Genomic DNA, 26,509 nt, shown 5'->3' on the forward strand with positions numbered 1-26,509 from the left:
TATAATATATTATAATATAATATAATATAAATATATAATATAACTTTTACATTTATTTATTAAAAACGCAATTATATTGTATATGGTAAAAACGCTTTTCAAATAATCGAGGTAATGGCTGCGTTCAGCAGACTCAGCAGTTTTGCAATCTTTTTGTGATTCGTCGCGCTGATTGGTTTATACTTTTAGTTTTAAAGAAATAGTCCTCAGAAAAAAATCACAAAACGATTGCAAAACTGTTGAGTCTGTTGAACGCAACCAATATAAAACACCAGAAACGAGGCACGTGTCCGATCCGCTCGAGTGGTCTCATATTAGGTCAGGTTAGGTAACGTGCTCACTTGTCCTAAATCCGTTCGTGTCACTGAACGTTGGGGCACATGAATTCAATTGCTCCAACCGCCATTTTATCTATGATCCAAGTGCTCTCTGGGTTAATTTGGGGCTGCGGTCCCTTTGCTTCTTCCAAATGCTCTGAACGTTACGCTCCAAACGCTACGCTCCGATTGGTCCATTACTATTTCGAATGCTACAATTGCTACGTGAACGCTCCAGCCAACCCACCTCCCGAGGTGAGGCAGTTGAAGCGAAGTGGAAGCAAAAACGATGACGTATTGATGACGTAATCAGAGTTGCTGGGAGCGTTCCGAAGCATCAAATGGACCAGTCATATCAGTGCTACAAATGCTCTGTAGCGTTTGAAGCACTAAGTGGACCGCAGCCTGGAGCATGCGACGCGAACAAACCTTTAATCGTGATTGATTGTCAACCGCAATTGGTCGACTAATGCCCATTTCTACCAATATAGATTAATTTTAATCTCGGTTCAACTTACTCTTCGTCTTTTTCTAATCTTTAGAACTAGAAAAAGACAAAGATTAAGTTGAACCGAGATTAAAGTTGATCTGCGTTGGTGGAAACGGACCTAAAACAGCAAACGCGATTGATCAGTCCATGATGTAAGAATATAAGGTGTTTCACAATTCACTCCCGAGATGCGCAGTGTTGACCAATCAGAAATTTGCCTCAAATGCAAAAAACCAATATGGCTTCATCCATGATTCGCAACGATCCGCAACAGGATTTGTAACCGAATTTAGAGGGTAAGTTACATGTTAAGTCATATTACTTAGATTCCATTCCATTCTTAGTCGTCGACGGTCGTGGTAGCATCATTCCGCTGAGGAAAGATTGTTCTTATTTCCTATTTCTAACAGTCAACTAACCTATTGGCTGAGGGCTTGGTTAGTCCTAATTTACTGTGATAATTCTTTAATATATTTTGTTACAAAATCGAGTTTTCTATCTTAAAAAATAAAAAAGAAAAATAAGATATATGCTTATTGCGTATTTCTTCATGTATTAATGTTATTCATATCTATGGCAAGTACACGGTTTCCAAACAGTTTGTTGTACAATTACGGTTTTTATAGGCCGCGGTCCGATACACGCTCACAACGCTTAAAAATCATTTCATCCTTGTTGTTTGTCAAATGTTAAACGAAGACAAACAATGCTCATGAGTGTTGTCAGCATGATTCGGACCACGGCCATAGGCCGGTATTCATAGTCGGTTCTTATTTTAAGACCGTCTTAAGTAATGTCTTAAATCGCTAATTGCGGCCTTCTGATTGGTTCATGACATCTTAAGACTGTACTTAAGACGGTCTTAAATATAAGATCCGACTATGAATACCGGCCATAGTAGTACGTATGTGTCTTCTTCTTATTAATTTAATTGGCCCAGGCTCTCGACAATGAGGTGAACATGGCCATGCTTACTAATCACAGTTAAAGCCGGAATCGCTTTTCAAAAAATTTAATGAAATGATGCAATACCCGAAGCAGGGCAGACGAACGTCCGTCCTACTCGAGCAAGCAAACGAGACTAGTACGTATGTGTATTTAACATTAATTTATATTAAACATAGAGAGTTTTAAACATAGAGGTGTTTTAAACCTTAAGCCGTAAGAAATTGACCAACTACAGTCGAATGCGAGAAGAATAATTGATTGTGATTCGTCCATTTCTTATGAGCTAATGCTGGATTCACACTGCATCCGATTTGCGTCGTACGATGCTCTAGCCAATCAGAAAACAGAATTCCGATGATATGAACCAAAATCCATTGGAATCCTGTTTTCTGATTGGTTGCAAAGCGTCGTACGACGCAAATGGATGCAGTGTGAATCCAGCATTATCGCTTACGACTCTATTGTAGAACAGGCCTAAAGCCGGTGACACGTGATGGGTGTGTTCTAAAACTCGATTCTGTCAACTTTGAGTATGTACTTTTTATCCTTGTTGAATATTCGTTTGGTGAATAACAAGGAGTGTTTTCCAAGCATTGGGTGAATAATAAGTATTCCACCATAGATAAAACATTCTAGATAAAACAATACACGGGGGCACTCGGGTGATGTTTCAGAACGCAGACCATAAAGGTTCAATGGTTCCTCCTCATTCCTCCCACCATGCTCCCAACCCACATTTCATGATACGTCCAACAGCTGATATCAGTCATATCAGTACCAACCAATACTTGCCGGATGTTAATCACTGTAGAAAGATCATTTCAATCATGCCGCCCTGCATATCCCCTGCGGCATGTTTACGGATGTGTTTAATGGAGGAAACATTGTTGCAGATAATATGACAAAAGAATCAATCGCTGGCAGTTAAACAAAGATTCGTAGGGCTCTTGCGTAGGTTATGCAAGCCTCCTTATCTGTCAGGCCACATACAGTGAAATGGATAAGCATATGTATCTATGGAGAGGCGCCGACAAATTGTCCTTCACATTCGGCGACAAGCCGAATGGCGTCATTTGCAAGCTCGTCACCGTCAAGGATCATATTTTCGCAGCGACCACAACCAACAACCTCTATCACGGGGAAGTGTCGTTTCGCGATGGCGCCTCTCCGACGCTCGTTTTTAAACGGGCCCAATTCGACGTCATTGACCTAGCATCCAATTCTGAACATCTGTTCGTCGTCAACACTAATGGACATGTTTTGAAAGTAAATCCTCAGGACATGAGTGTTGTAGACTCAATAATTCTCAAGGAAGAAGTAAAGTATTGTAGCCATGGGTATGTACACATACTGAAAGATAGACTTCTTCCACAATTACAATATATTTATATAAACCTGGTTTTTTTTCTTTTAATTGTTAATTATTATTTAATTCTCTTCTATTCTTTTATTTATAATAGATATATATTATATATGTGTGTGTATAATTTGTGTAAACTATTGTCCACTTGATGCTTTTGAAATATTCTTTGATTGGTCAATTAGTAAAATTCTTTCTTCTGATTGGTCAATTAAATGCTTCAGAGTTGAAAACTACACTCTTATTTTTGTATAATTTTCTATTTAGTGTATGAAATACAATATATATTTTTGTATATTCTTATATGGATGCTCTATTATTTACAATAGATATATAATATAATAAGATTTACTCTGCCATACAAATAAATTTATCAAATTTATTGAACCTGTTGAATGTTATACTGAGTGCTGTGTTCATCACTATTAATAAGTATTTATACTTGGTTGTAGAAGACATTTTATTTTATTTATAGATATAAAGAAGAAAATGAAGTAGCAAAAGTGAAATTTATAGCGGTTAGCGATCAAGCAGCATTATTTGTCACGAACAGTGGACAGTTGTGGGCTAGTGGCAATCAACCACAAATAGATGTAAATAATACTGAACCAAGAAAAGTTAAATTTTTCGAAGGTAGGACAGTATCTGAGATTGCTTGTGGTTCTAATTTTAATGTAGCTGCTGTGAGGAAAACCACTAAACTTATGAAAGATGATACAGATAGTGAAAACGAGTTAGAGGAAGAGATCTTTGTTAATTCCTGTCCACAATGTCTTAATAATGTTATGTTAAGTCCTGGAAGTGTAACATCGTCAGACACATGTCTCACTGGTCTTCATGCACAGCAATTTAGTGAAGATCGTTCGACAAATTCCATCAGTGCTTTGTCCACTGCCAGTAAAGAACATATTTCTCTGCCAGAAATGGACAAAAAAGAACAGCCAACTGAAATTATTGCAAATGGCGAGGAATGTCTAAATAATTTAACAGATTCTGACAAAGATGAAAAAAGAAACGTTATATTTATAAACACAGAGACTGCTCGACAATTTTTAACCAGGCAACTGTCTTGGGTTTCGTCTTATGGAAGTGCCAAGGAAGACATACCCATGGAAAGTGTCGATCGATCAACAAGGTTGATAAAGCAAAATGTTTCAAATATGGCAAACTTAGTGTATGAAGGAGTTAAAAATGTGGGAGGTAAAGTTGTAACTTTATCTAGACATATGAGCGGTAGTTCTGATATTAATGAATCCAAAGCTGATAGCAATGAACACTTAGAAGAGCAAGGAGATACTTATATAAAACCTACTGCAACCAGTTTGGCACTGAGCTTGCGTTGTGAAGAATTTCCTTGGTCATCGAGTACTGGTTCCTCTGAACACGAATTATCCCAACATGGGTTGAATGAAAGGATTAATACATTATCTCGTACTGGTAGTAACATCCTGGCGACAGAACTTTGGACGTGGGGTGATGTACAATATGGACAATTGGGAACGGGAGATATTATTAAACGGCCAAGGCCAGTATTAGTAACAAAGCTCAGCCATACTGGTATCAGAAAGATATCTTGCGGTGCCTTTCATGTGCTTGCTTTAACACTGGATGGCAGAGTATTTGCATGGGGTCGTAACAACTTTAAACAGGTGACTTTGCACACTACAATAGATCAGAGCGCTCCTCAGCTGTTTACCACAAAATTATCTTCTAATGAAAGAGGTATTGATATGGCAGCTGGCAATTTCCACAGTTTAGTAATGATGCATCATGGTTTATATTTTATAGGACAATCGAGGTAATTAAAACAAATGTTTTTCTTTAATTAATTACTTTATTTCTATTTACTTATAAATTTATATATTATAATTTTAGTAAAGTTGGCGATATGTTTCAACTTGATATACAAAGCAAAGATGAATCAAATAGTCCGAGAGAGATTTTCAGTTCTGGGCAATATAGTTGTTGTTCTGTGATAAATGAACCAGCAATAAACGTATCAGAAGATTTGATAAATGATCAGATCTTTTTGGAAGAAATGTTGACTGTTTATCAGAATCTCATCAAGCCGTTTCAAAAGAAAAGCGGTGTGACCCAGGAAGCTAATGTATATGAAACAATGTGTCGTTGTTATGCAGAGTTGATGCACTTTAGTGTTTTAAATGTCATAAGTTTGTGGGATTATTTTAATCATATTGGAGAAGCGTACGAAGTCGCAATTGTTGCCAATATAGAAGAATTTACTACAGTATATAAATACTATTTGAATGCTATTTGCGATGTTATATCTCTCAGTGGTTTTATGCATATTGCAAAACTCATCGAAGTGCCACAAGTAGTATCAAATTTATTTGTACATAATTTAAAAATTAGTGATGTAATAAAGCATAGCAATGAGATCGTTATAACAATGGCATTACAGCATCCTTTATGTAAATTAAATAGGTAAGTTTATATGTGTATATATATATATATATGTACATATATAGTTTATATTACGAATAATTATTATATATAATTTTGACTATAAATAATGGAATTTATTATTAAAATTTCTATAGAACAATTCACATATAATATTTTATAAATTATAGATATAAGAATATGATTCATAGTTTAATAAAAAGCAATGGCACAAAAATGGGTGTAGAACGATTACAAGAGGCTCTTATAAAATGGGAGCAAGTACACGATGAACAAGATAAACGTCAAAAAGAAGCGGAAGCTACAAAATTGTTTTGGGAAAATTCTGGAAAGCTAGGAGAATCGCTCAGATCTCCCAATAGAAGGCTTATTCGAGAATCAAAAGCATATCCACTATCGATACTTAATTCTGGTAGATTTTCATCGCATTGGTTTGTTTTATTAACAGATATTTTCATACATGTTACGGGCACTACACATACAATTCATCCCCTTCGAACGTTATGGGTAGAACTTCTACCAGACTCCGAAAATGTACAGGTATATAATTGTTAACTTAATCTATTATTTTGTATTTTATTAATAATGAAAGCTAAGATGACAGCAGATGTAACTAAAAATAACTTTGCTCATTTTTTAGAATGCTATATCGCTTGTTACACCAGAGGATAATTTTGTATTATATACTCCTACTCCTTCCGAACGAAATGAATGGTTACATGCCCTACAAAATACTATAAAATGCAATTTGCAACGAGTGATTGGAAATGTGCCTCCATTAGCACGATCAAGCTCATTCTCTTTCACAAAACACAATGTTTTTAAGGATGCAAAATATACTGGTTTGTAGAATTATATTTCGCTAAAAAGATATTTCACTAAGGAAACATTATATACATTATATACATTTGCACTAAGTCAAGAATTTATAGGACGATGGTTGAATGGTAAACCACATGGTTCTGGAAAATTAGAATGGTCAGATAGCCGTACATATGTAGGCCAATTTCATAAAGGTGTTATTCATGGTACTGGAAAAATGGAAATTCCAATGCAAGGTGTATATGAAGGCCAGTGGAAAGATGGTCAGCAAAATGGATATGGAACTATGAAGTAAGATTTATTTCATGAAAATATGTTTACGCGATTATTAGAATTTATTATTTTATAAAGCAATCAATGTGTATATATATGTATAAACTTTTGATTCTTGCTTCTTAATATTCATTAGTCTATAAATTATTCATAGAAAATTAATCATACAAGAATATTTTAGGTATATCAATGGAGATTTTTATGAAGGATATTTTAAGGATGGATTACCTCATGGTCACGGTGTCAAAAAGGAAGGTCACTTTATGGCATCGATTGCATCTGTTTACATTGGAGAATGGGCCACTGGTGTTAAACAAGGTTATGGAATAATGGATGATATAATGACAGGTATAAATATGTACATTTATTGAGTTAAAAGTAAACAACAAATGAAAAAATTCTAAAAAGAATATGAGAGTAATTTTATATAACTTTTTAATATCAAAATTACATACATATTATTAATAATTTAATGGTGTTACAGGTGAAAAATATCTTGGGTCATGGAGTAATGGTATGAAACATGGTAATGGTTTGATCGTAACACTTGATGGTATTTACTATGAAGGTGTTTTTACGCAAGATGTCTTGACGGTGATTATATATATTTGAACATTTTTTTATGTAAAATATTTTTTTAACAACATAACTTATTAATTTTGTTATTATTTATTAAAAGGGTCATGGGGTAATGGTATTTGAAGATGGCACACATTATGAAGGTGAATTTAAGTCCGCAGGAATATTTTGCGGAAAAGGTACATTAACATTCCGAAGTGGCGATAAATTAGAAGGTAATATGAATGGTGCATGGAATGAAGGTGTCAAAGTTATCGCCACATTGCATATGAATAAAGCTAGTGGAACTGCGCAACCTAATTCAAAACCAGCGTAAGTATATATATATATATATATATTTATGTAATATTAAATATTTATGTTAAAAATTGTTTTAATAGTAGCAAATAATTAATTATTAGTAGTTAATTAATAAGAGTAACTTTTTACATTATTCTCATTATTGTTAGATCTTTTGGAAAACTATGTGTACCTCCTGATCAAAAATGGAAAGCAATATTTAAACAATGCTATCAACAACTTGGTATATCTGAACCAGTCACCAAAAATTTTAATTACAATGAAAAATCTGTAGAAACGCAAAAAGTATGGCAAAATGTTGCAAGTATAATAACAAAATCTCATCAGAAAACATTGCAACGAAAAAAGCTATCTACCAACACTTCAAATACAAAAGAAAGAAGTAGCGAAACTATCGATCAACTGGATAAGATACCAGGTTTTGGACGAGATAAACTCACTAGTCAGACTTACAATGAAGTTCACAAGTATTTAGTGAAAGCTTTTGAAAGCCCGCATCATCCATTGGGCGCTCTTTTAACGGAAATTGCTGCAGTATACACAGCTACTTATGGTGGAGTAAGAGTGCATCCATTATTACTTAGCCATGCAGTATCAGAGCTTCACAGTGTTACAGCAAGAATATATGAGATTGTACTCCTTTTATTCCCTGCTCTTCCACGTTGTGGCAAAGAGTATATTCTTGAAACTGATAGTGAAGAAGAGTATGCATTGTAAAATTTATAAAAATTATATTTAAGATTATCTCAAATTAGTAACGCACACACTTTCTAATTTAAAAATATTTACTTTTAGGCAAGTCATAAGCGCTGCCACGATACTTCATCCAATATTACTGCCACGTGTACATTCAGCACTTTTTGTATTATACGCCTTACATAATAAAAAGGAGGATGATGCATACTGGGAAAGATTGATGAAATGGAATAAGCAACCCGATATAACTCTGATGGCCTTCCTTGAAATTGATCAGTAAGTAGTAAATTTATATATAAATATATTATAAATTTATGATAATAAAACAAAATTGTCATACAGAGATACTTTAGAGATACATTACTTTATTATACTAATTAATTTGTATTTAACTTTTACAATTATTTACATTTTCTTACGAAATTGCAGGAAATTTTGGAAAACTACAAATGTAATAAGCATTTCAGACAATTCGTTACCATATCAGCATGAACCATATTTCAGTGAGGCCATAGAAACTTTACAACAACTTAAAACGACTTTTTCACCTTTAGAAAAGCTACTAGTGGTCAGAAATACATTTGAACAAATGACACAAGTATGAATACATGCATAGGCGATAATATTGATATTGCTATTTATGCAATGCGTTTAAATAAATTATTTATATTAAGACATTTCTCTATGTTTTTAACAATAGGCAGTACAAAAACAACTAGGGTCTACATATTTATGGACGATGGACGAACTATTTCCGGTATTTAGTTTTGTTGTAGTCCGTGCTAGTGTATTACAATTAGGAAGTGAAATACATTTTATCGAAGACTTCATGGAGCCGTACTTGCAAAATGGAGAACTTGGCATTATGTTCACTACTCTTAAGGTCAGATATGATTATAATGTATAATATATGAAAAAATAAGGATTATTTAATAAATTTAATTAATTTTATTATAGGCATGTTATTATCAAATATTACAAGAAAAAACGAACATGGGCGATTAATGCAGTGTTCTCACAAATATATGGTACAATGAAATTATCAATATATGTGAATAATCAATATATAGAACGTATATACATGAGAATAAAATTATACTCATGAAAACACAAAACAAGCTAAAAATGGACATATAAAAAGTATGTATTTATATTATAATAAACAAAAGTGATAATTTGCATTTAGGATAAATAATATTAGTATCATGATTATGTAAAACTAAAATGTGATTTTTTATCTCAGATGAGATAAGAAATTACATAACATATTAGTTCGTTTTGTCGTTATAAAGTGTATATAAGTTTACTATTGAAAAGTAATTATCATTACTTAATTCGATGTTCTGCAAATAACGCTTACATATGAGTCATAGAAACTAAACTTCAGTACTTCCAGTTATCTGTTATTCAAGGACACCGCGCATTAAAAGCCATAGAAGTGCGTAGCTCAATATTGTGATAAGAAAAAAGTTGGAAGTTACCTTTATTTATATATTATACATTTTTTCTTCTCTTCATTACAATGTTAACTTATAGAAACACTAAGAAAGCTTTTTAACATCTACATATGATTGCTTATCATACTTCCTAATTTGTAAATACACTTTTAATAGAAATTTTTTTTTGTACAATTTGTACAGCATGCATGTTCATTTTAATATCACTTTTAAGAATTACTTATATTTATTTAAAATTAAAAAAGGAATTATATATGTATATCATTAAAAGCCATAGAAGTAGTTTAATATTGTGATAAGAAAAGTTAATGGTTACGTTTATTTATATATTATACATTTTTTCTTGCTACATTATAATGGTACATATAAAAAAACTTTATATATAAGATCTGCATATGATTGCTCATAATTTCTAATTTGTAAATATGTCACTTTTAATAGAAATTCTCTTTTATACTATTTGCACACATTCATATTCATTTTAATTTCACATTTTCGAGATTTACTATAATTTAAAAATTAATTATATAGATGCTATAAATCTTATAACTATTATATTGTAATACAAATGAATAAGAGAGGAAATGAATAAGGGAGGAAATGGCTACTCATTAAATAATTCATATTGTTTCTAATATAATTCATATAAAGAGGGTATATTTCTATCCCGTAATTTGCAAAAATACATGCTAGATATCTCTTTGTTAACAAATTCCACGTCTATAATCCATTGATATATATGTATGTATAGTACTGTAAGAGATATGTATATATATATATTAATTAATTAATATTACATAATTAACAAAGATATTAAAATTAATATTAAAGCTTGTTTAAGACATTTGCAATAATTTTAAAGACTTACTACTTTATTTATTTTAAATCATTTCACAGAATGTGTATATATCATATTAAGAAAGTTTTATTTACAGTTTATTTACAAATTTAAAATATTTAATTGTGCTATGTGTTCCATAAATCTCTTCACTTTTATTTATATGTGATATTAGTTAAACAAAACATTTCCTAATAACTAGCATGTACCTGAAACATATTCTTTATGTTAATTCAAAAGAGCTCGCCTATTGTTCAATATTTATATTTATTATGAATGTTTGTAATTATTTATTTTTCAGAAAAATTATATAATATTACATCAAAAGAATCATGTGATAATTAATTTTCTTTTGAATTACTTTTAAAACACAGAAGATGTTTCTAAAATGTTTCAAGTTTTTAATGTAAACTATCGTTTATCCACATCTCAGTAAGATCAATTGCGCTGGCTCGGATTAACATATTATGAATATATCATAATTATTTTCAATATGCTGTACACGTTTTATAATACGTTTGTCGAAGCCAAAATTAAATCAAAGTGTTAGCATCAAATAATATATATGACATCAAGTTCCCATTTGAACGCATTTAGTTAAAATATGGATCAAGTACAATTATATCAGTCACAATTTGTAGAAGAAATTTTATTCTACGGTATAGTAAACATTCCAAATATCTAAAAAAAGTGTACATGGAATAGTTATTTATTTACATATTATTCAAAAAATAGTATAAGTATGTGAAATATTAATATGTGAAATATTAATATTATATACTATATATTGATATTACAACAAATAAGATTATTGAATCAATATATATTGAAAATATATACTTTTTATTGTCAAAGCGGAAGCGTGAAGCGATTAGATTACCATCAAAAGTCCATTAAAGGGAAGTTTGTAACAATGATGTATTAAATGAATCGCATTTTCTAAATGGCGTAATAGTGTGAAGGAATATTGGCCATTATTTTGTACTAGAGTAAAAATAGTACATTTAAAAAATAATTTGTACTATTGGAAATAAAAGGAATACGGGCGGATCACGCAAATATAAAAACAGCATAATGAAATCTATGCATTGTTAATATGTGTTAGTTTAAGTAATTATACTATATTATACATTCAAAAGATTTATTTTTTATGTTTTTTGGCAATATAAAATTCTGGAAAATTGTATGAACACTATGTATTATGAATTTTTTAATAATTTTGACAATATTCCATTATTTAACGTGAAATAAAAATAGATTAATAGATTTGATATACAATCGATTGATTATGTTAATGTTAACAATTGTTTATTCATCATCATTGTAAAAAAATAAAATTGTCAAATACATGAAAATACGTGTTTTCATTAAAAAAAACTACATACACACATTTCTCTGCTTCAACTTTACACCTCCTTTCAGCACATGCGTGGTCACGTGAGAATTGATGTAAATCGTAAGGTGGCGGGCGAGTAACGCAAAATAATTGGAACTACTGGTAGGGATAGAGATAGCAGATAGAACAGGAGAGTGAGAGAGTGAGTAAAATGGAAGTTCCATCTGATTGTTGTACCTACCAAGTAATGCTGTTTTGAAAATTTTACTCACGATCCTGACAATAAATGTCACGCGAATCATAATTGTAAATAAAAAAATGTTTGTAAACGAGCTTTGTGGAGCAAAATTTTTATAACGGATAAAATAACCGACATTTGGAAATTACGTCGCAATATAACCTGAGTATAAACTAACCTCTTGACATCAAGGCACCTCAAAACACGAAAGAATTTTCTACAGCACGAAACGTTTACTTCTGAAAAATGTATGTAATATTCAATTATTGTAGAAGTATTTCAAATATATCTTTAGTTGTACACACCTCAGAATACTTAACAATTATTATATAGTGCCCTACTGAAAAAAATCATATCATGTTACATGATGAAATCATGTAATTAAAACATGTAAATCATATAATGGATTGTTCCAAATCAGTATGTGATTTTTTACAATCACGTAATTCGAAAAATCACATAATATTAGAAATAATTTCATCCATTATGTGATTTTATAGTTATTAAATTTTGAAAAATTTAATGATAGAAATAGAAGAAAAAAGAACATATCATCATGTGACTTTTCAAATTACGTAATTTAAAAAAAATTATGCAGTGATTTGGAACAATTCACTATTTGATTTACATGTTTTAATTACATGATCATACAACTCTGTGACGTAATTTTTTTCAGTAGAGTACAATTAATATTATTTTAGAATATACATCTTAGAGTACACAATAATTATTTAATTTATGTTGCAATCTTCGAATAATGTAAATCTTTAATGTAGAAGCTTATCTTTGACAAAAAGAAGTAGGTGTCATAAAAAAACCATGTCGAAACGTAAATTTGATGATATGGAAGATGCATCTAATAAGCAACCACTTAAGAATTCATTGGACTCTGATGAAGATGACGATGAAGTAAATGAAGATACCTATAACATCATGAATGAAGATGAATTTGAAGGTATCTCGAATTGGATATGTAATATTATATAGATAAATCAATATGTTACGTTTATCATTATTATTTTTATTGTAAATTCTTATTTTGTACAAGTTGATATATATGGAATAGCTTAATTACACCTATCTAACAGGTACAGAAGATGGACCCTCGGCACCAGAAGCAAATGTAGGATTTACAGCATTTAATATGAAAGAGGAGTTGGAGGAAGGTCATTTTGATAAAGATGGCCATTACCTTTGGAAGAAAGAGAAGCAAGTTAGGGATAACTGGCTGGACAATATTGATTGGGTCCAGGTGAACAAATATAACATGAAATCTGCTTTTGAGAATTAACTAATATATAAAAATGCAAAATTTTCCTTTTTTACCAATTTTGTATCATTCCAAGAATTATATTATACTCTGGAATTTCAAAGCAGTATTTATCATTTCTTAATAATTCAATGAATTTTGAGTGTTTGATAAATATTACATATATTTTTTTCGCAGGTTAAACCTGGTTCCACCACTAATTTACAAAAAAGTACCAAGTCCAGCAAAAGTTATGGATTGGGAGATAGCGATAGTGATGATGAGGGAGATATTATGTTTGATCCTATTCCATTGTATAAACAAATTTTAGAATATCTTAAACCTGGTGAAACTGTTTCAAAGACATTATGCAGACTTGGTAAACGCAATAGAGCATATGTTCAAATTATCACAAATAAATAATGCTGATTGTCCCAATCCAGGTAAAGGAAAAAAGAAATTGACTACAGCTGAAAGGTGGAAAAAGAAAAAGGAATCCAAAACAGGTAAAGAAGAGGAAGATCCAAATTCTATTAACATAACAAAGTTAACAGAGCTGGCAAATGAATTATTAACACGCACTGGTAATATGAACATATATCAAGAAAGTTATGAACAAATAAAAAAGAAGGTAAAAACTCTCTCTCTTTTAACATTTATGTATAGTATATATTATCTTAACCCTCAGTACACACGCGGGATGATATTTCTTTGCTATACATGGTGGGTCACTTATGTTCCCGATTAATTTTCTCTCATCACTTTCATAAATAAATATATATATATATAAATTATTAAGTGATTCTTTCTTTATATATCCCTTATCTTTAGAACATATTTGTAATATTTTAAATACATAATTTAGTTATGTATTTAAAAAAAGTAACAGTTAGAAACTATTATTTAGCTAAGTGTTCCTAATATTTCAAAGAAAAGAAATGCACAGGACACAAATGACTCAATTGTGTGTATTATGGTTTAATTATAAGAAATTATATTTTATAGATTGAACAAGCAGATAAACATGCACACCCTTCAAAACAAGAAGCAGAGCTAGATATGTATGCTGATGATTTTGATGAAAAGGAGAAGGCGAAACTAGATGACACTGATAATGGTGGGTAATATAACTTATTAATGACAAACATTTTTACAATATATTGTTACTTTTTGTTCTTGTATAGATATTTTTTTATGTATCATCCATACATAATATACATTGTACTATACAGGAAAGACAGCAGAAACAAGCAATGCAGAAGAAAATACGTCTCTAGAAGAAAATGTAACGTGGGATTTGAAATGGTCACAAGATGAAAATGCAGAGATACATGGACCTCATACTAGTCAGCAAATGCATGTGTGGGCAAAAGAGGGTTATTTCAAAAAGGGTGCCTGGGTCAGAAGAACCGGACAGCAAAATCAATTTTATAATGCCTCTAGAGTAGATTTTGAACTTTATCTGTGACATTTTTGTCTAATACAAAAATGTGAATAAATAAATATAAAAATTGTCTGAATATTTGTCAAATCATGCGAAACTTCTATGAAAGTTATATGTACTATAACATAACGTATATAAAATTTTTACACAAAAAAATAATACATTATTATAAAAAATCTATATATAAAATCTATAAAACATCTATATAAAAAAAGGGATTACAATGTAAGAACTTATCAATATATTGATAAGTAGCTCAAATTATACATTTCAATAATTTTAATAAAATAACAATTTATTTTAATTCACAACACTTTTTGAAATTTTATATATGAGCAATTTTTAAATTGATAAATATAATGTATATAGATACACGCAAATATCAATTTCCAATTTATAAATAATAAATGTTTATTTAGTAAATATATATATATATATCGTAGCAATCGTGGCGTATAGGCCGTAGAGAGTTGTGTGGCTGGTGTTTGTGCCAAACCAGTTCAAATCCGTCCAGAACGCACATCAGATTTTATTTAATCATCATTTCGAAAGGCAAACCACTGAGGGTATCTTTACCATAATAATCTCTTCTAATAGAGAGACCGTTCAGTGTTAAAAAACTGTAGGTTCTATATATCAGTGAATATATGCAGAAAAACTCATCACGTCTCAGACAAGAGACAACTTAAGAGAAAAAGATTAATTAGTAAGCGAATGATATATATGAACAAGAGATGAGATATTACAAATTCTATATTTATATGCTCTAAAATTTCACACAAATTAATTTATGAATAAGTAATCATTTTGCGTAATTTTAGGAAAATCTAAATTTTAAAATACATAACCTATCATATTTAAAAATGATAATTTCATTTCTTTATAAAATGCAATGTCTAAAATGATATTTAATCAACTATTATTTTTTAAAATTATATGTTATTATACAAATGTTTTCGTCGTAAGTTATTAAAAACCATCTGGTACTTAAATCAAGATATAACTAAACTCATATACTTCAGAGACTTCTTGCGCATTCCTACGAGAGTAAGGTCGCTGAAATTTATGGTCCTCGGAGCTTGGTATTTTTAAATAAGATTTTATATCCCTAAAATAAATCTATTTGTACCGTACAGTATAATAGCCATACATCTTTATTTATCTAGTAGAGCGAAACTCTCTCTTTTCCTTGATTCTTATATTTATTTTGTACGTTCCAGATGGGAAACGCTTCTTTGGAGCAAAAAGTAAAGTGTCTTGCCAGAAATAAAAAGAATAGGATAAGACTGGAAACTTTCGTTTTTATTTATTATGAAAATAAATAACTCACCCTTTTTTATCTGTTATGTAGGCACATCTAAAATGTAGATGTGCAAGAAAACTAAACTATAAGAAGGAAAGAGGAGTATAAGATAGAAAGTAAAAAAGTATGACTAAATAATAGAAGACAAGCGATATTGCATCGGTATAATAATGAATTACAAATTGAAACTATAAGCTTTTGTTGCGTGTGTGTAGATAATTGGCACGTTTTTTTTACTGAATATAATTTTATTAAACGTTTTGAACATTTTTCTTAGCAATGTACGAAATTTTGTATATGTAATTACTTAAAATATTATTTTAAGTATTTCGTGTTGACGCAAAAATTGTTCAAACACGAATATCTGAGAGTACACGTGTGCATGCATATATATACGTATAGATTTGTATATGTTGTACACATAGGGGAACTGTTCCCAATTTTACGTCACTGCTCCACCGAGACTCTTTGATTAATCTCGTGTTGATTTTTTCCCGATGAAAATTACATCAGATACCATTCACGTCCATAATTTTTCAACGTTTAATAATAAACAACTTGCTGTAACGTAGCTTTTAATTAAAGTTTTATTCAAGTAAAGTTCACTTGAAATTTACTGAAGCGCGAGATTTTAACACGTACTACGTGACTGCAGTTTAGTTCGAAGAGACTTTTTAATTTTTAATTGTTCGCGATATAATATTTACGTGTTATAACGCTTCTCGATATTTTTATTAAAGAGAAATTGATTTTCAATTGATTTTAAATTTCGATCACACAAAGAATCTCGCTGTATGAAGCGTACTTGGGGACACCCTGTGTACGCGCGTACATTTTCGTAAGTATAAATCCGTAGCTCATCTTGAAAGGTCAGAAGAATTTCAAGCGCGAAGTGTTAAACATAGAAGTCCAAAGTGTCTAGACTAGATTACAGTAAGAACTATGAATCGACACTTTTTCTTGGTAGCTACACGAGTCGATCTCTTTATCGGGAGAGTGGGTCTAAATATGACTACGTTACTAAAAAGTGCGGTGATACACATGCAATGTACAATGTACCGTCGCTCATTGAAACGCAATGTCTATCGTGCATCCAACAAGTTCATTAACAATTACATGCTTCTCTCGTAATCAAGAAAATATTCATTTAACTAGATCGCTTATGTGGATAATAATAAGTAGAGAAGCGCCAAATACGGTCGAGGCTGGAAAATATTCGTCTTTTTCAAATTCACACTTAACGATAAATGAGAACTCCTTGTTTAACACCTTTTCTCAAATTAAACCATGCTATTCGCTGTATTGGTAAACAACAATTAAATAATTCAAACATAAACAGAATGACTTGTATAAAATAATTATTTCATTATTACGAACCTTCCAATCAGCGATAGATTATTACAAACGAAATGACGCGTTCGCGTGCATTTAGAGTAATAAATTTCTCATTATATGATGCTACAAACGGGACCTTTAAACTTTGAAAATTGTTTTTGTACTATTGAAAAAAATAAATATACAAAAGTAATGCATGAAAATAATATTGTATATATATATATAAAAATGAAACGGTAATTTTAATATAAATATAATGTTAACAATAAATAACTATAAATATATTGTTTTATTTAACAGCAAAAGAAACCATTTTCCGCTTTTATTAAAATTAAGTATATTATCTCACACATTTACAAAAAAACAAAGCGCTTGCGTAAGACACGTTGAATTATTCCCAGCTCCAGATTTTTAACACATAAAATAAACTACAATACAAAAGTAATCGTGATTTCTGCTTTCTTTTTTTTTTCAGTTTTTCACCGCTTCAATCGGCACATTAATTGATCAACGTTCTGCCGAGAACGCAAGTTAACTCAGATTTGCTACGGAGATACGAGAGTGCACGAAGCAAAGTAGTAAAAAGGTACATTGCATTACATCCACGCGACGAGAAAACGGTACTTTGGTCTTCTTCTTTTTTTTCAAGCTTGAAAGGGGGGGGACGCAAGGCAACTGGAGAACACGGAGGGACGTTCGGACGAGGGTGGAGACAGGGTAAGAACGACACATACGAGCAATACGAATCACGTGCCGGTCTCATAACGCAGACGAGGTGTTTCCTCGTGCGAACTATTTTCCGTCGGCTTATCTTTATTGCAGCGACTCACCTAATCGCCTTTATTCTTGGTCTCTCAAACGACCAAGGAGGAATTCCTCCGAGTTCGAGTCGCCGGGAATATTTCGGGAACGATGGTATTGCCGTTATGAAACCGGCACCGTAGAACACACACGCATATCACGCACGCACATACAGGGGAACAAGTAAAACGGGCACTCGCATATGGACGTTTACGCACGTGAGGGTACGTCGTGATTTATCGGCGTTGAAACGGCGTTCGAACACTTTTTTTTACTTAGCGGGAAACTTTTCCGTAGGCTTACTTCTATATAAATCACGAAGGTGATAATAATAAGGTCGTTATAACATTGAATGCGCAGTGCGCACGGTGATTTATCGGCCAGAATGTTGGAACCATCTTATTAATATCTTAACAAGCTCTGATACACCTGTTACCGTTCTTTAATTTACATGGAAATCAACTCGAGAGAGAGATATTTCCTACGGAGAGCGAAGAAAAAAAAAGTTGTTTTCGACCGTTCTGACGCCAACTATATGCATCCGACATGTTACACAGGCTGTATGTACATACAAAAATAGCCACCGTGCAGCAGCGGCACGCCTCAAACGCATCGAACTCTCCGAAGTGTGGTTTCGAGGGGTAAAAAGGGGGATACTCGCGGCTGAGAAGAGGAAGTGGAGATAGCGAGGAAGGACGCTTGCCGAGGCCTTTATCCCTCTTAGGGTAGCTCTGGTCCCGCTAACCCCTCTCGGAATGAAGCGCCTCTCCACCTCCCTCGTCTTCCTCTTGGTCGTTCTCGAGACGAGATGCACGTAGCATGACTAACTACCATGACTAACGAGTCGGGCGAAGTGCCACCGAGGAATCTTGGCTAACCGAGTGAAAGAGAGATAGGTAGATAGATAGAGAGAGAGGGAGAGAAAATACTTTCGGATCGAATATTTCATGCCTCGCTCAAGGGGTGGTCTTCTCTCTCGAATCCTCGAGAATTCTTGAATTATGTCTATATGTCAGATGAATGAATAAATGAATAAAGGCGTTGGATGTGATTAAAGGCGCGAACAACATGCAAGGGCGATAGATGTTAAAAATAATGATTGTGAAATCACGTGTATTATTCGAGCTGCTTGTTATAGACCAAAGGTTCTATATATGTATAATTGCTATATGTATATAGGCTCATTTATACATATAATTACTCGCGTCTTGGAAATCACGTGTATTATTCGAGCTGCTTGTTATAGACCAAAGGTTCTGTATATATGTATAATTGCTATATGTATATAGGCTCATTTATACATATAATTACTCGCGTCTTGGAGTTCTCAGATCTTATACATTTCCAACGATTTTCATTGCTGTACATGCTCGGAGAGCCTAGCCTCTTCAGTTTATTCGGAGAAGTTGGAGATTTTATCTGCGGTGATTACTTAGAGAAACCGTAGTTTATAATCGTGATGAAGTGAGTCTCAGGATTTCTGTACGAAACAAACGTAAATGGAAATACCGATGGAAAGGATCTTAGTCGTAGCTTGAGCGGCCTAGATGTATTGTAGATACCTGCTCACGATTTACGCTTAATCGCGCGATTTGAATGGTAGAGAGAAAGCGAACGAGAAAGAGAGAGAGAGAGAGAGAAATGTACAGAGATGAGATAGAGAAATGGTTGGAGATGAACACCTAATGTCGGTAATCAAAGTTGTAAATTGGATCGGATTTAATTTCCTCCTCTATTCCTGTTCCTTAATGTTCAAGTGACAAAGAAACAAAGAGACGCGACTTATACGTTCAATTAGAATTTTAATCTTCTTGATTATCTCCGTTGAAAATTATTTTGGAAATTAATTTAATATTCGTGTACTGCATAACACATTTTATTAATCATTGAATACGCGAATTATTTTTGTTGAAATCTAAATGACATTCAAAGTAAATTATGCATAAGATAACAAAAAAAGATCTAAGGATATAATTGCGTCTATAAAAATATAACGAGAAGAAACGAATTTCCAGATCATAATTCAATATGCTCGTTTTTATGATGTTTGAAATCGATCATTTGCCTTAAAATTCCAATAAAGTCGAAGGTCCAAAATTTACTGACTTTTCTTCTTCTCTCTTTCTTTATCTGTCTTTCTTCATTTCGTTCTCCTTACTCCTCAGCAAGTCTGTCGTAACTCTTCGCATAATCAAAGAAGTAGAGTCGGTCGCCGACTTTCGAGTTAAACTACGACGATCAATTGTGCATTCCACGTCGAAACTTGAAGACTTAGCGAGCCAAGAAGACTCGTTTCGGCTACCGAAAGGCTCATGATGTAGCTCGCTAGGTCAGTGGATCGCACGGGAAGTACGTTAACAGGGAATTTTCATTCAAGCTTTTCTCTCTCTCTTTCTCTCTTTCTCTCTCTTTTGCTAGGCTTCTCACTTTGGGGTGGAATGAATTTTTCAGAGAGCCAAGTGCATCCCAGGACGAAGGAAGGCTTGCGAGAGAAGCCTGCACATGAGAACATGAGCCCTGAATGTTTCGTTCTAATCGCATTAAAGCTAAACGCTTTTACGACCCTCGTAAATATAGTTTCGTCAGTTTCCTTCTTCCTCTCTTCTTTTCCCTTTTTTCCACGTAGCTGAGTAACATCATTTTTTTAAACGGTCGTTTGGCAGCCGTTCGGTACGAATGAACATTGATATGAATCGACGAGGATTGCAGAATATCTGGGAAAACTGTGAACATTCTGAACGGGAAGAGGACGGCGGTTTCCATACATTTTTTATGATACCATCCGCATATCGAATAACGACCTAGCAACGATCTCTCATCTATATGATCTCGTTAGAGGGACACCGTGTAGCTGTGTATCTCAAGGAAATTAACTTTCCACGATCTATGAAGAAGGATAATTAATTCAAACCACGATGTGTTTCTTCGATATTTGCTATTAGTAATCTCTTCCAAAATTTATGACCCCCAATTTTGATAGCTACGAAATTAACTCCGCTCCATTTCCTTATTGATGTTCGCCGTCGACGGATCAATAACACGTATAATACACATAACGAACCTTCTTCGTCGTGATAATAACGATCTACTCATTTATTATTGAAAAATTAATCGTACGAAAGAATACAGAATAGAGTATGATGTATGAGATTAGGAAAATATTATCTCGGTACACTTTTCTGACCCTTCAATTTTAAAATTTATCGTCTATTCACTTCGAGATTCATCAAACAAACGTTGACGATTTAAAGAAAACGTCTTTAATCTCCCTCTCTCTCTCTCTCTCTCTCTCCCTCTCTATCTTTCTCTCCTTTTAAATTCTGTCATTGTGAAAGTTCAAGCTCCCCCGACCCGTAGTAGGAAAATGCAATTCAGTAACGAGACTTAATCTCTGGATGCTGCAAACTACTACTACTACTGCTACTACTACTACCACCATTCAAAGTTACCTTACAAGCGGATCCAATTAGGAAGTTTTGCATATTCCGTTAGGTTTCGTGAACGCGGTGCGTTTGAAGGCGTGCGCAAATATTAAAAAAAAAAAGAAAGAAAGAAATACACATACAAATAGGTTCTCAGGAATCGTAATCGCAGATTCGCGTAACGATTTCCTTTGTCGTTTACGTCGAGAAACGCACGCACAGATAAGTGCATACGTATCTTTATTGGTGTGTAAAACAGAATCGTTATAGCGAGTCGCGAGTACGAGCCTGTCCGATGATTCCTATAACGGAAACGTACGCACTTTATTCGTACTGCATTGAGTATATTTTCGTATTCAAAACGTAACATCTTTCTTTTCCAAACTTAACATCATAAATTAATAAATAAATATATATATTTATATTTATATATTTATATTTTTATGTATTTGCTTATGCTTCGTATAAATGTGTCCTTTGTAGTTTTCCCTAAATATATTCGGTGTGTAATGTGCTTACAGAGTAAAAGGTCATAACTATTATTGCTTCAATTTACAATACTTCGTACGAACGAGGGATCCCTCCCTATGTCAGTCGCAAAAGAGGGAAAAAAGTCGAATTCGCGATTTATAACGTAATTTTTGCTCCCTTAAGCATGTTTTGTGTGGAGAAACCTGTTAACGTAACTTTTCAGCAAACGACTTATCGTTCTTTTATTAATAGCGCTCTCGATCGCGCAGCTCAAATTTGTAAGCTTCGAGAGCGACCGAGTATCCGGATACTCGTTCAATTTGAATACGAAAAGATCAAATATCTAGCAAATGGACTTTCAATTACAAATATTGGAGTCAGCTTTCATATCCAGCGCTACAAAAAGTTTAATAATTTATATTCACCGTTCAGTTATTATTCGAATGATCAATAACTTCTAGAAATTCGTGTTAGTGTAAGTAAAGAAATTTGGATCCGGATACTCAAATACTTACTGATACGTGCGAAACCGAGTCCGAGCTTAAACGAATGTTTCGGATACTTAAATATCCGAGGCGGGACGGGGGGAGGGGGATAATAAGAGCTGTATTAATCAACCTTGACGGTTGTAACGTAGCTGACAATAGTTTAATTATAAACCCCCGAGTCTGGAGCGAAGAGTATTAATTTCTAGATAGCTAGTAATCTCTAAGAGGACCTTTAATCGACTAACGCGACGCAGCTTTGATTTGATTTGTCACTACTTGTTCAAACGGATCCGACAAAACGAATGCTCGCCGGGCAGAATCGGGCCACTGCATTCGCACTGAGCTAGCGGATTTCAAACTCGCAATCCTCGCAAAATAAATACGGGTTCCTCTTGTGTTCTCTTTCCCTCTCATGACCCGGCCAGTACAACGTACTCTTGCGCTCCCACACAATTTACATTCCGAGTCAGATTGTGTTCCCTCAGTGAGAATGCATCCTGGCTTTCTCTTTCTCTCACTCTTTCATGCTCTCTCTCTCTTTTTCTCTCTCTCTCTCATACACACACACACACACTCTCTTTCTCTCTAGCAGCGGCGCAACTATCTCGGAAGACATTTCATTTTCACTCGTCCACGGTTGCTTCTGTTTGTCCTGGGGGGATAATTTCAGCGTGTTGCACGTCGTAATCCCGCCGGTTTCTTACGAGCCAAAAGCACCACCAGTTCTCATTCGAGCAACAGAATTTTGGATAAATCGCTTTTCCGACGACGACGATGACGACGACGACGACGACGACGACGACGACGACGAAACGACGACGACGGCGGTATCGATCATTCTTCCAACACCAAGTGGAAAGTAATGTCCACCCACAATCTCGACGCCACTCTTGCGTCTTACCGCGGTACAAACTGTCTGGAACACAGGATGTCGTTCTTTTTATCTTCTTTTTCTTTCTCTTCTCTCTCCGTGCCCATCCGTGCGAACGAACATTACCGTTGCTTCAGCCGTGCTGAAATGCACCTGCAGTTCGTTGGTTCTCATATGTAATGAGACGTAGGGTGACCGATAACGAGAGTTAACACGGATAGGACCGATGCACTCGTTTCCAAACAATGTCGTACCTCGTGCAAATTTAACGATCGAATGGCGATTCGAAGTGTGGTGTAAAATCTTTCGTGTTTTCTCGTGCCATTCTCGCGGCCACTCCAAGTCCCAGCGCACACACCCTGGCCCTCTCGACACATATACGGCGCAACGCCTCAAGTATCAAGACGTCGCGCTGAGGCAATAATCTCGAGACAGTTTCGGATAGTTAAAGGCCCGTGATACGGAGTCGACGGCGTATCTGGTTCCGCCTAACGACTAGACTATCCCCAGATTCGCTGATTACCGCCGCAGCTGGACCCACCAGCTTACGACCTCCGACCGCCCAACTCCCCTCATACAAAGACGACATGCGGTTTCTCGGATAACGGTGGTGGTGGCGATGGCGGCGGCGATGGCGGTGCCGTCGGTCCGTAATCGTAATCGTACTCGTAATCGTAACTGTAGTCCAACCGTCGTAGAGCGTTCGACCTGGCGACGGGAGGACTACGTGCACGATAAAGCGATAGCACTTCTGGAGGCTCATCCCGCAGATCTGTCACGTCCGCTACTGCGTACACCCCTTCCTCCACTGGAGGTTGCTTGCCCTGCAACGTAGGCTCGACGGCGTCGCGACGTCCAGGATGCGCATACCGCGGCGTCTCGTAGATGTTCGTTTCCCGCGATTGCGGGCTGTAATCTGTCGTCGTCGTCGTCGCCGCCATCGCAGCCGCCACTTTGCCGCGCGGCGAATCGTACGAGATGTCCTCGTTGTTTCTGGCCAACAGTCGGCGGCTGTACGACTCGGCGCTTTTGTCCAGCCCGTTGTCACCCCTACCGACGTAGACCAGAAACTCGGGACGATTCGGCGCCGCGTACGCCAGTGACTGTCTCTTCCTCTTCGCGCGAGTTAACCGCGCGATCAGGGTGAGCACGGCCGCGGCCGCCAAGAAACAACCAGCGGCCGACAGCGATAGATACAGGGGACTCAGGCGGCACCGCAGGGAGCCCTCAGAGAGTGCGATCAGCGCTCTGCCAGCGAATTCTTCGTCGCTGCAGACGATGTCGTGGGTGTCCAGTTCGAGTCGTGTCTCGTTCCGACGCTCCTCGGCGCGAATCACGTTCCAAAGCCAATGCACTGAGCAGTTACACACCAAAGGATTGCCGCCAACTCGTAGATGTGACAGCCCGTCCACAGGAAACTGCGTCGGCTGCAGGGTCGCCAAACTGCATCGACGTAACGAGACCCACTTGAGGTACCGAGCTCCGTAAAGAACTCGCGCTGGCAACTCCTTCAATTCCCGATTGCCGTCCATCGAGATGCGCTCGAGGTTCACGTTATCGGCGAACGCCCGCGCGTTCACGTTTGCGATCATGCAGTCATTCAGGTCCAAGATCCTCAGCTCGAACAAATTGCGAAAGGCTACGGCCTCCAAGTATCCAAGGGGATTCGTACTTAAAACGAGACCTGTCAGAACGTTCAATCTGGCCAGAGCGGCCGTAGGCACGGAAGTCAGATTGTTCCCGGATAAGTCCAGATACCGGAGATCCGGCAGACGATCAAATGCAACGTCGGCGATGTACCTGATGACGTTGTTCGATAGATTTAGGGAGATTAACGATGGTAACGATGGCAATGAATCTCGGTCGAGCTCCAGTATCAAGTTATCCGACAAATCTACACGCTCGAGACTTGGCGCCAGAGCCAGATTATTCGTCGGCACTTCTAATAGCGAGTTATTGTTCAGAATCAGAGTCCGTATCTTATGCAGGTTTTTTAACAACTCGTCGGATAGACTCGTGATCGAATTGTCACTTAGATCCAACACTTCCAGCTCGCTGATGGACTTGAACGCCTGTTCGGATATCTCCGAGATATTGTTGCTGGCCAAGTTCAATTCTTTCAAAGACGTCAGTCCGTCTAAAGCGTTCCTCGCCAAAGTGTGGATCATGTTGCTACTGATGTTAAGCGTGATCAGATTCTGCTGCATGCCGAAATTCGCCAGGCCCAACGTGTGAAGGAGATTCGAGCTCAGGTCGAGGCTTTCTAGATTTCCGTAGAAACCGAAAGTGAGATGTACATTGGTCACACGATTGTTCGACAGGTCCAAGTGGCGAATCTCCGGGTTCAACTGGATCGGCACGACCTCGAGACCGGCGTAGGCACACGAGACCCGTAAGCTCTCGTCGTCGCATCGACATCGTGCCGGGCAGAGGCCACTAGCCACGACTGTCATCACGGCGGCCATCGCTATCGCGATCGGCAGCGTCGACGGCGACGACGACCCTCGTGATGCCATTCCATATGAACTTCTTCTCTCGGACTGGAACTGCCCTGCAACAGATACGAATTATAAAGTTATTAGATTATCATCGACGAATAGATATGAATATTAAAAAATACTCGAGCAGAAAATAAGAAAAAAATTCTACTTGTAACAATTGGAAGAACTTTGTTAAATTTGATCTTGACATTCTTATGATCAACTGATTTGACTTATATTTTGCTTCAACCTAAGATTCTTGGATATATCTATCGCCGAAAACAGAATTCGTAAAAGTTAACCCATTTCTAAGAAATGTAACAGATGAACAATCGGACGGATGGGCAGATCAACATTATAAAATTATAAAGAGTTCGGCTATGCCGTACTACTTAATAATTGATATAAAATGGCATACAAAATTTCATGCCATTTGTTTTATATGTAACACATTTATGTTTAACACATAGTAAAAAATCGTGCGTCCATATGTAGAATTTTTCTTGTGTTACCACATTTTGATTATTACTTCAATGTAAAATAAACATACAACTGATATGTTATTAT

At 35.1% G+C, this 26,509-nt stretch overlaps 3 protein-coding genes across 3 annotated transcripts in view; 2 read left to right on the forward strand and 1 right to left on the reverse strand.

The window, feature by feature from the left end:
• Positions 1 to 2,548: 2,548 nt before the first annotated feature.
• Positions 2,549 to 9,334, forward strand: Als2 (Amyotrophic lateral sclerosis 2). The gene is made up of 14 exons (XM_018502015.1): positions 2,549 to 3,092; positions 3,591 to 4,913; positions 4,991 to 5,560; positions 5,710 to 6,079; positions 6,180 to 6,381; positions 6,472 to 6,652; positions 6,816 to 6,982; positions 7,119 to 7,228; positions 7,314 to 7,525; positions 7,663 to 8,217; positions 8,309 to 8,485; positions 8,639 to 8,807; positions 8,910 to 9,092; positions 9,167 to 9,334. Exons 1-14 carry the CDS (start codon positions 2,752 to 2,754, stop codon positions 9,212 to 9,214), a joined length of 4,608 nt encoding a protein of 1,535 aa, XP_018357517.1. The 5' UTR covers positions 2,549 to 2,751; the 3' UTR covers positions 9,215 to 9,334.
• A 2,681-nt stretch (positions 9,335 to 12,015) lies between these two features.
• Positions 12,016 to 14,888, forward strand: holn1 (CD2 antigen cytoplasmic tail-binding protein 2 homolog holn1). The gene is made up of 7 exons (XM_018501986.1): positions 12,016 to 12,326; positions 12,855 to 13,033; positions 13,167 to 13,330; positions 13,526 to 13,706; positions 13,771 to 13,958; positions 14,333 to 14,444; positions 14,560 to 14,888. Exons 2-7 carry the CDS (start codon positions 12,898 to 12,900, stop codon positions 14,793 to 14,795), a joined length of 1,017 nt encoding a protein of 338 aa, XP_018357488.1. The 5' UTR covers positions 12,016 to 12,326; positions 12,855 to 12,897; the 3' UTR covers positions 14,796 to 14,888.
• Positions 14,889 to 22,095: 7,207 nt separating this feature from the next.
• Positions 22,096 to 26,509, reverse strand: part of LOC108757548 (protein artichoke) — a 26,345-nt gene continuing 21,931 nt past the window's right edge. The window contains exon 2 of the mRNA XM_018502008.1: positions 22,096 to 26,013. Within this exon, the coding sequence (XP_018357510.1) occupies positions 24,035 to 25,978 (1,944 nt within the window). The 5' untranslated portion in view covers positions 25,979 to 26,013 and the 3' untranslated portion in view covers positions 22,096 to 24,034. The remainder of the gene's footprint in view (positions 26,014 to 26,509) is intronic.

The sequence above is a fragment of the Trachymyrmex cornetzi genome, unplaced genomic scaffold, assembly GCF_001594075.2.
Source record: "Trachymyrmex cornetzi isolate Tcor2-1 unplaced genomic scaffold, Tcor1.1 scaffold1462, whole genome shotgun sequence".
Lineage (NCBI taxonomy): Eukaryota > Metazoa > Arthropoda > Insecta > Hymenoptera > Formicidae > Trachymyrmex > Trachymyrmex cornetzi.

Coding starts and splice junctions, on each gene's coding strand:
- Als2 (XM_018502015.1), top strand. CDS start 2,752: ATGGATAAGCATATGTATCTATGGAGAGGCGCCGACAAATTGTCCTTC. Junction 6,983..7,118: donor AATGGATGATATAATGACAG/GTATAAATATGT, acceptor ATGGTGTTACAG/GTGAAAAATATCTTGGGTCA. Junction 8,486..8,638: donor GCCTTCCTTGAAATTGATCA/GTAAGTAGTAAA, acceptor ACGAAATTGCAG/GAAATTTTGGAAAACTACAA.
- holn1 (XM_018501986.1), top strand. CDS start 12,898: ATGTCGAAACGTAAATTTGATGATATGGAAGATGCATCTAATAAGCAA. Junction 13,707..13,770: donor AAAGACATTATGCAGACTTG/GTAAACGCAATA, acceptor GTCCCAATCCAG/GTAAAGGAAAAAAGAAATTG. Junction 14,445..14,559: donor ACTAGATGACACTGATAATG/GTGGGTAATATA, acceptor TGTACTATACAG/GAAAGACAGCAGAAACAAGC.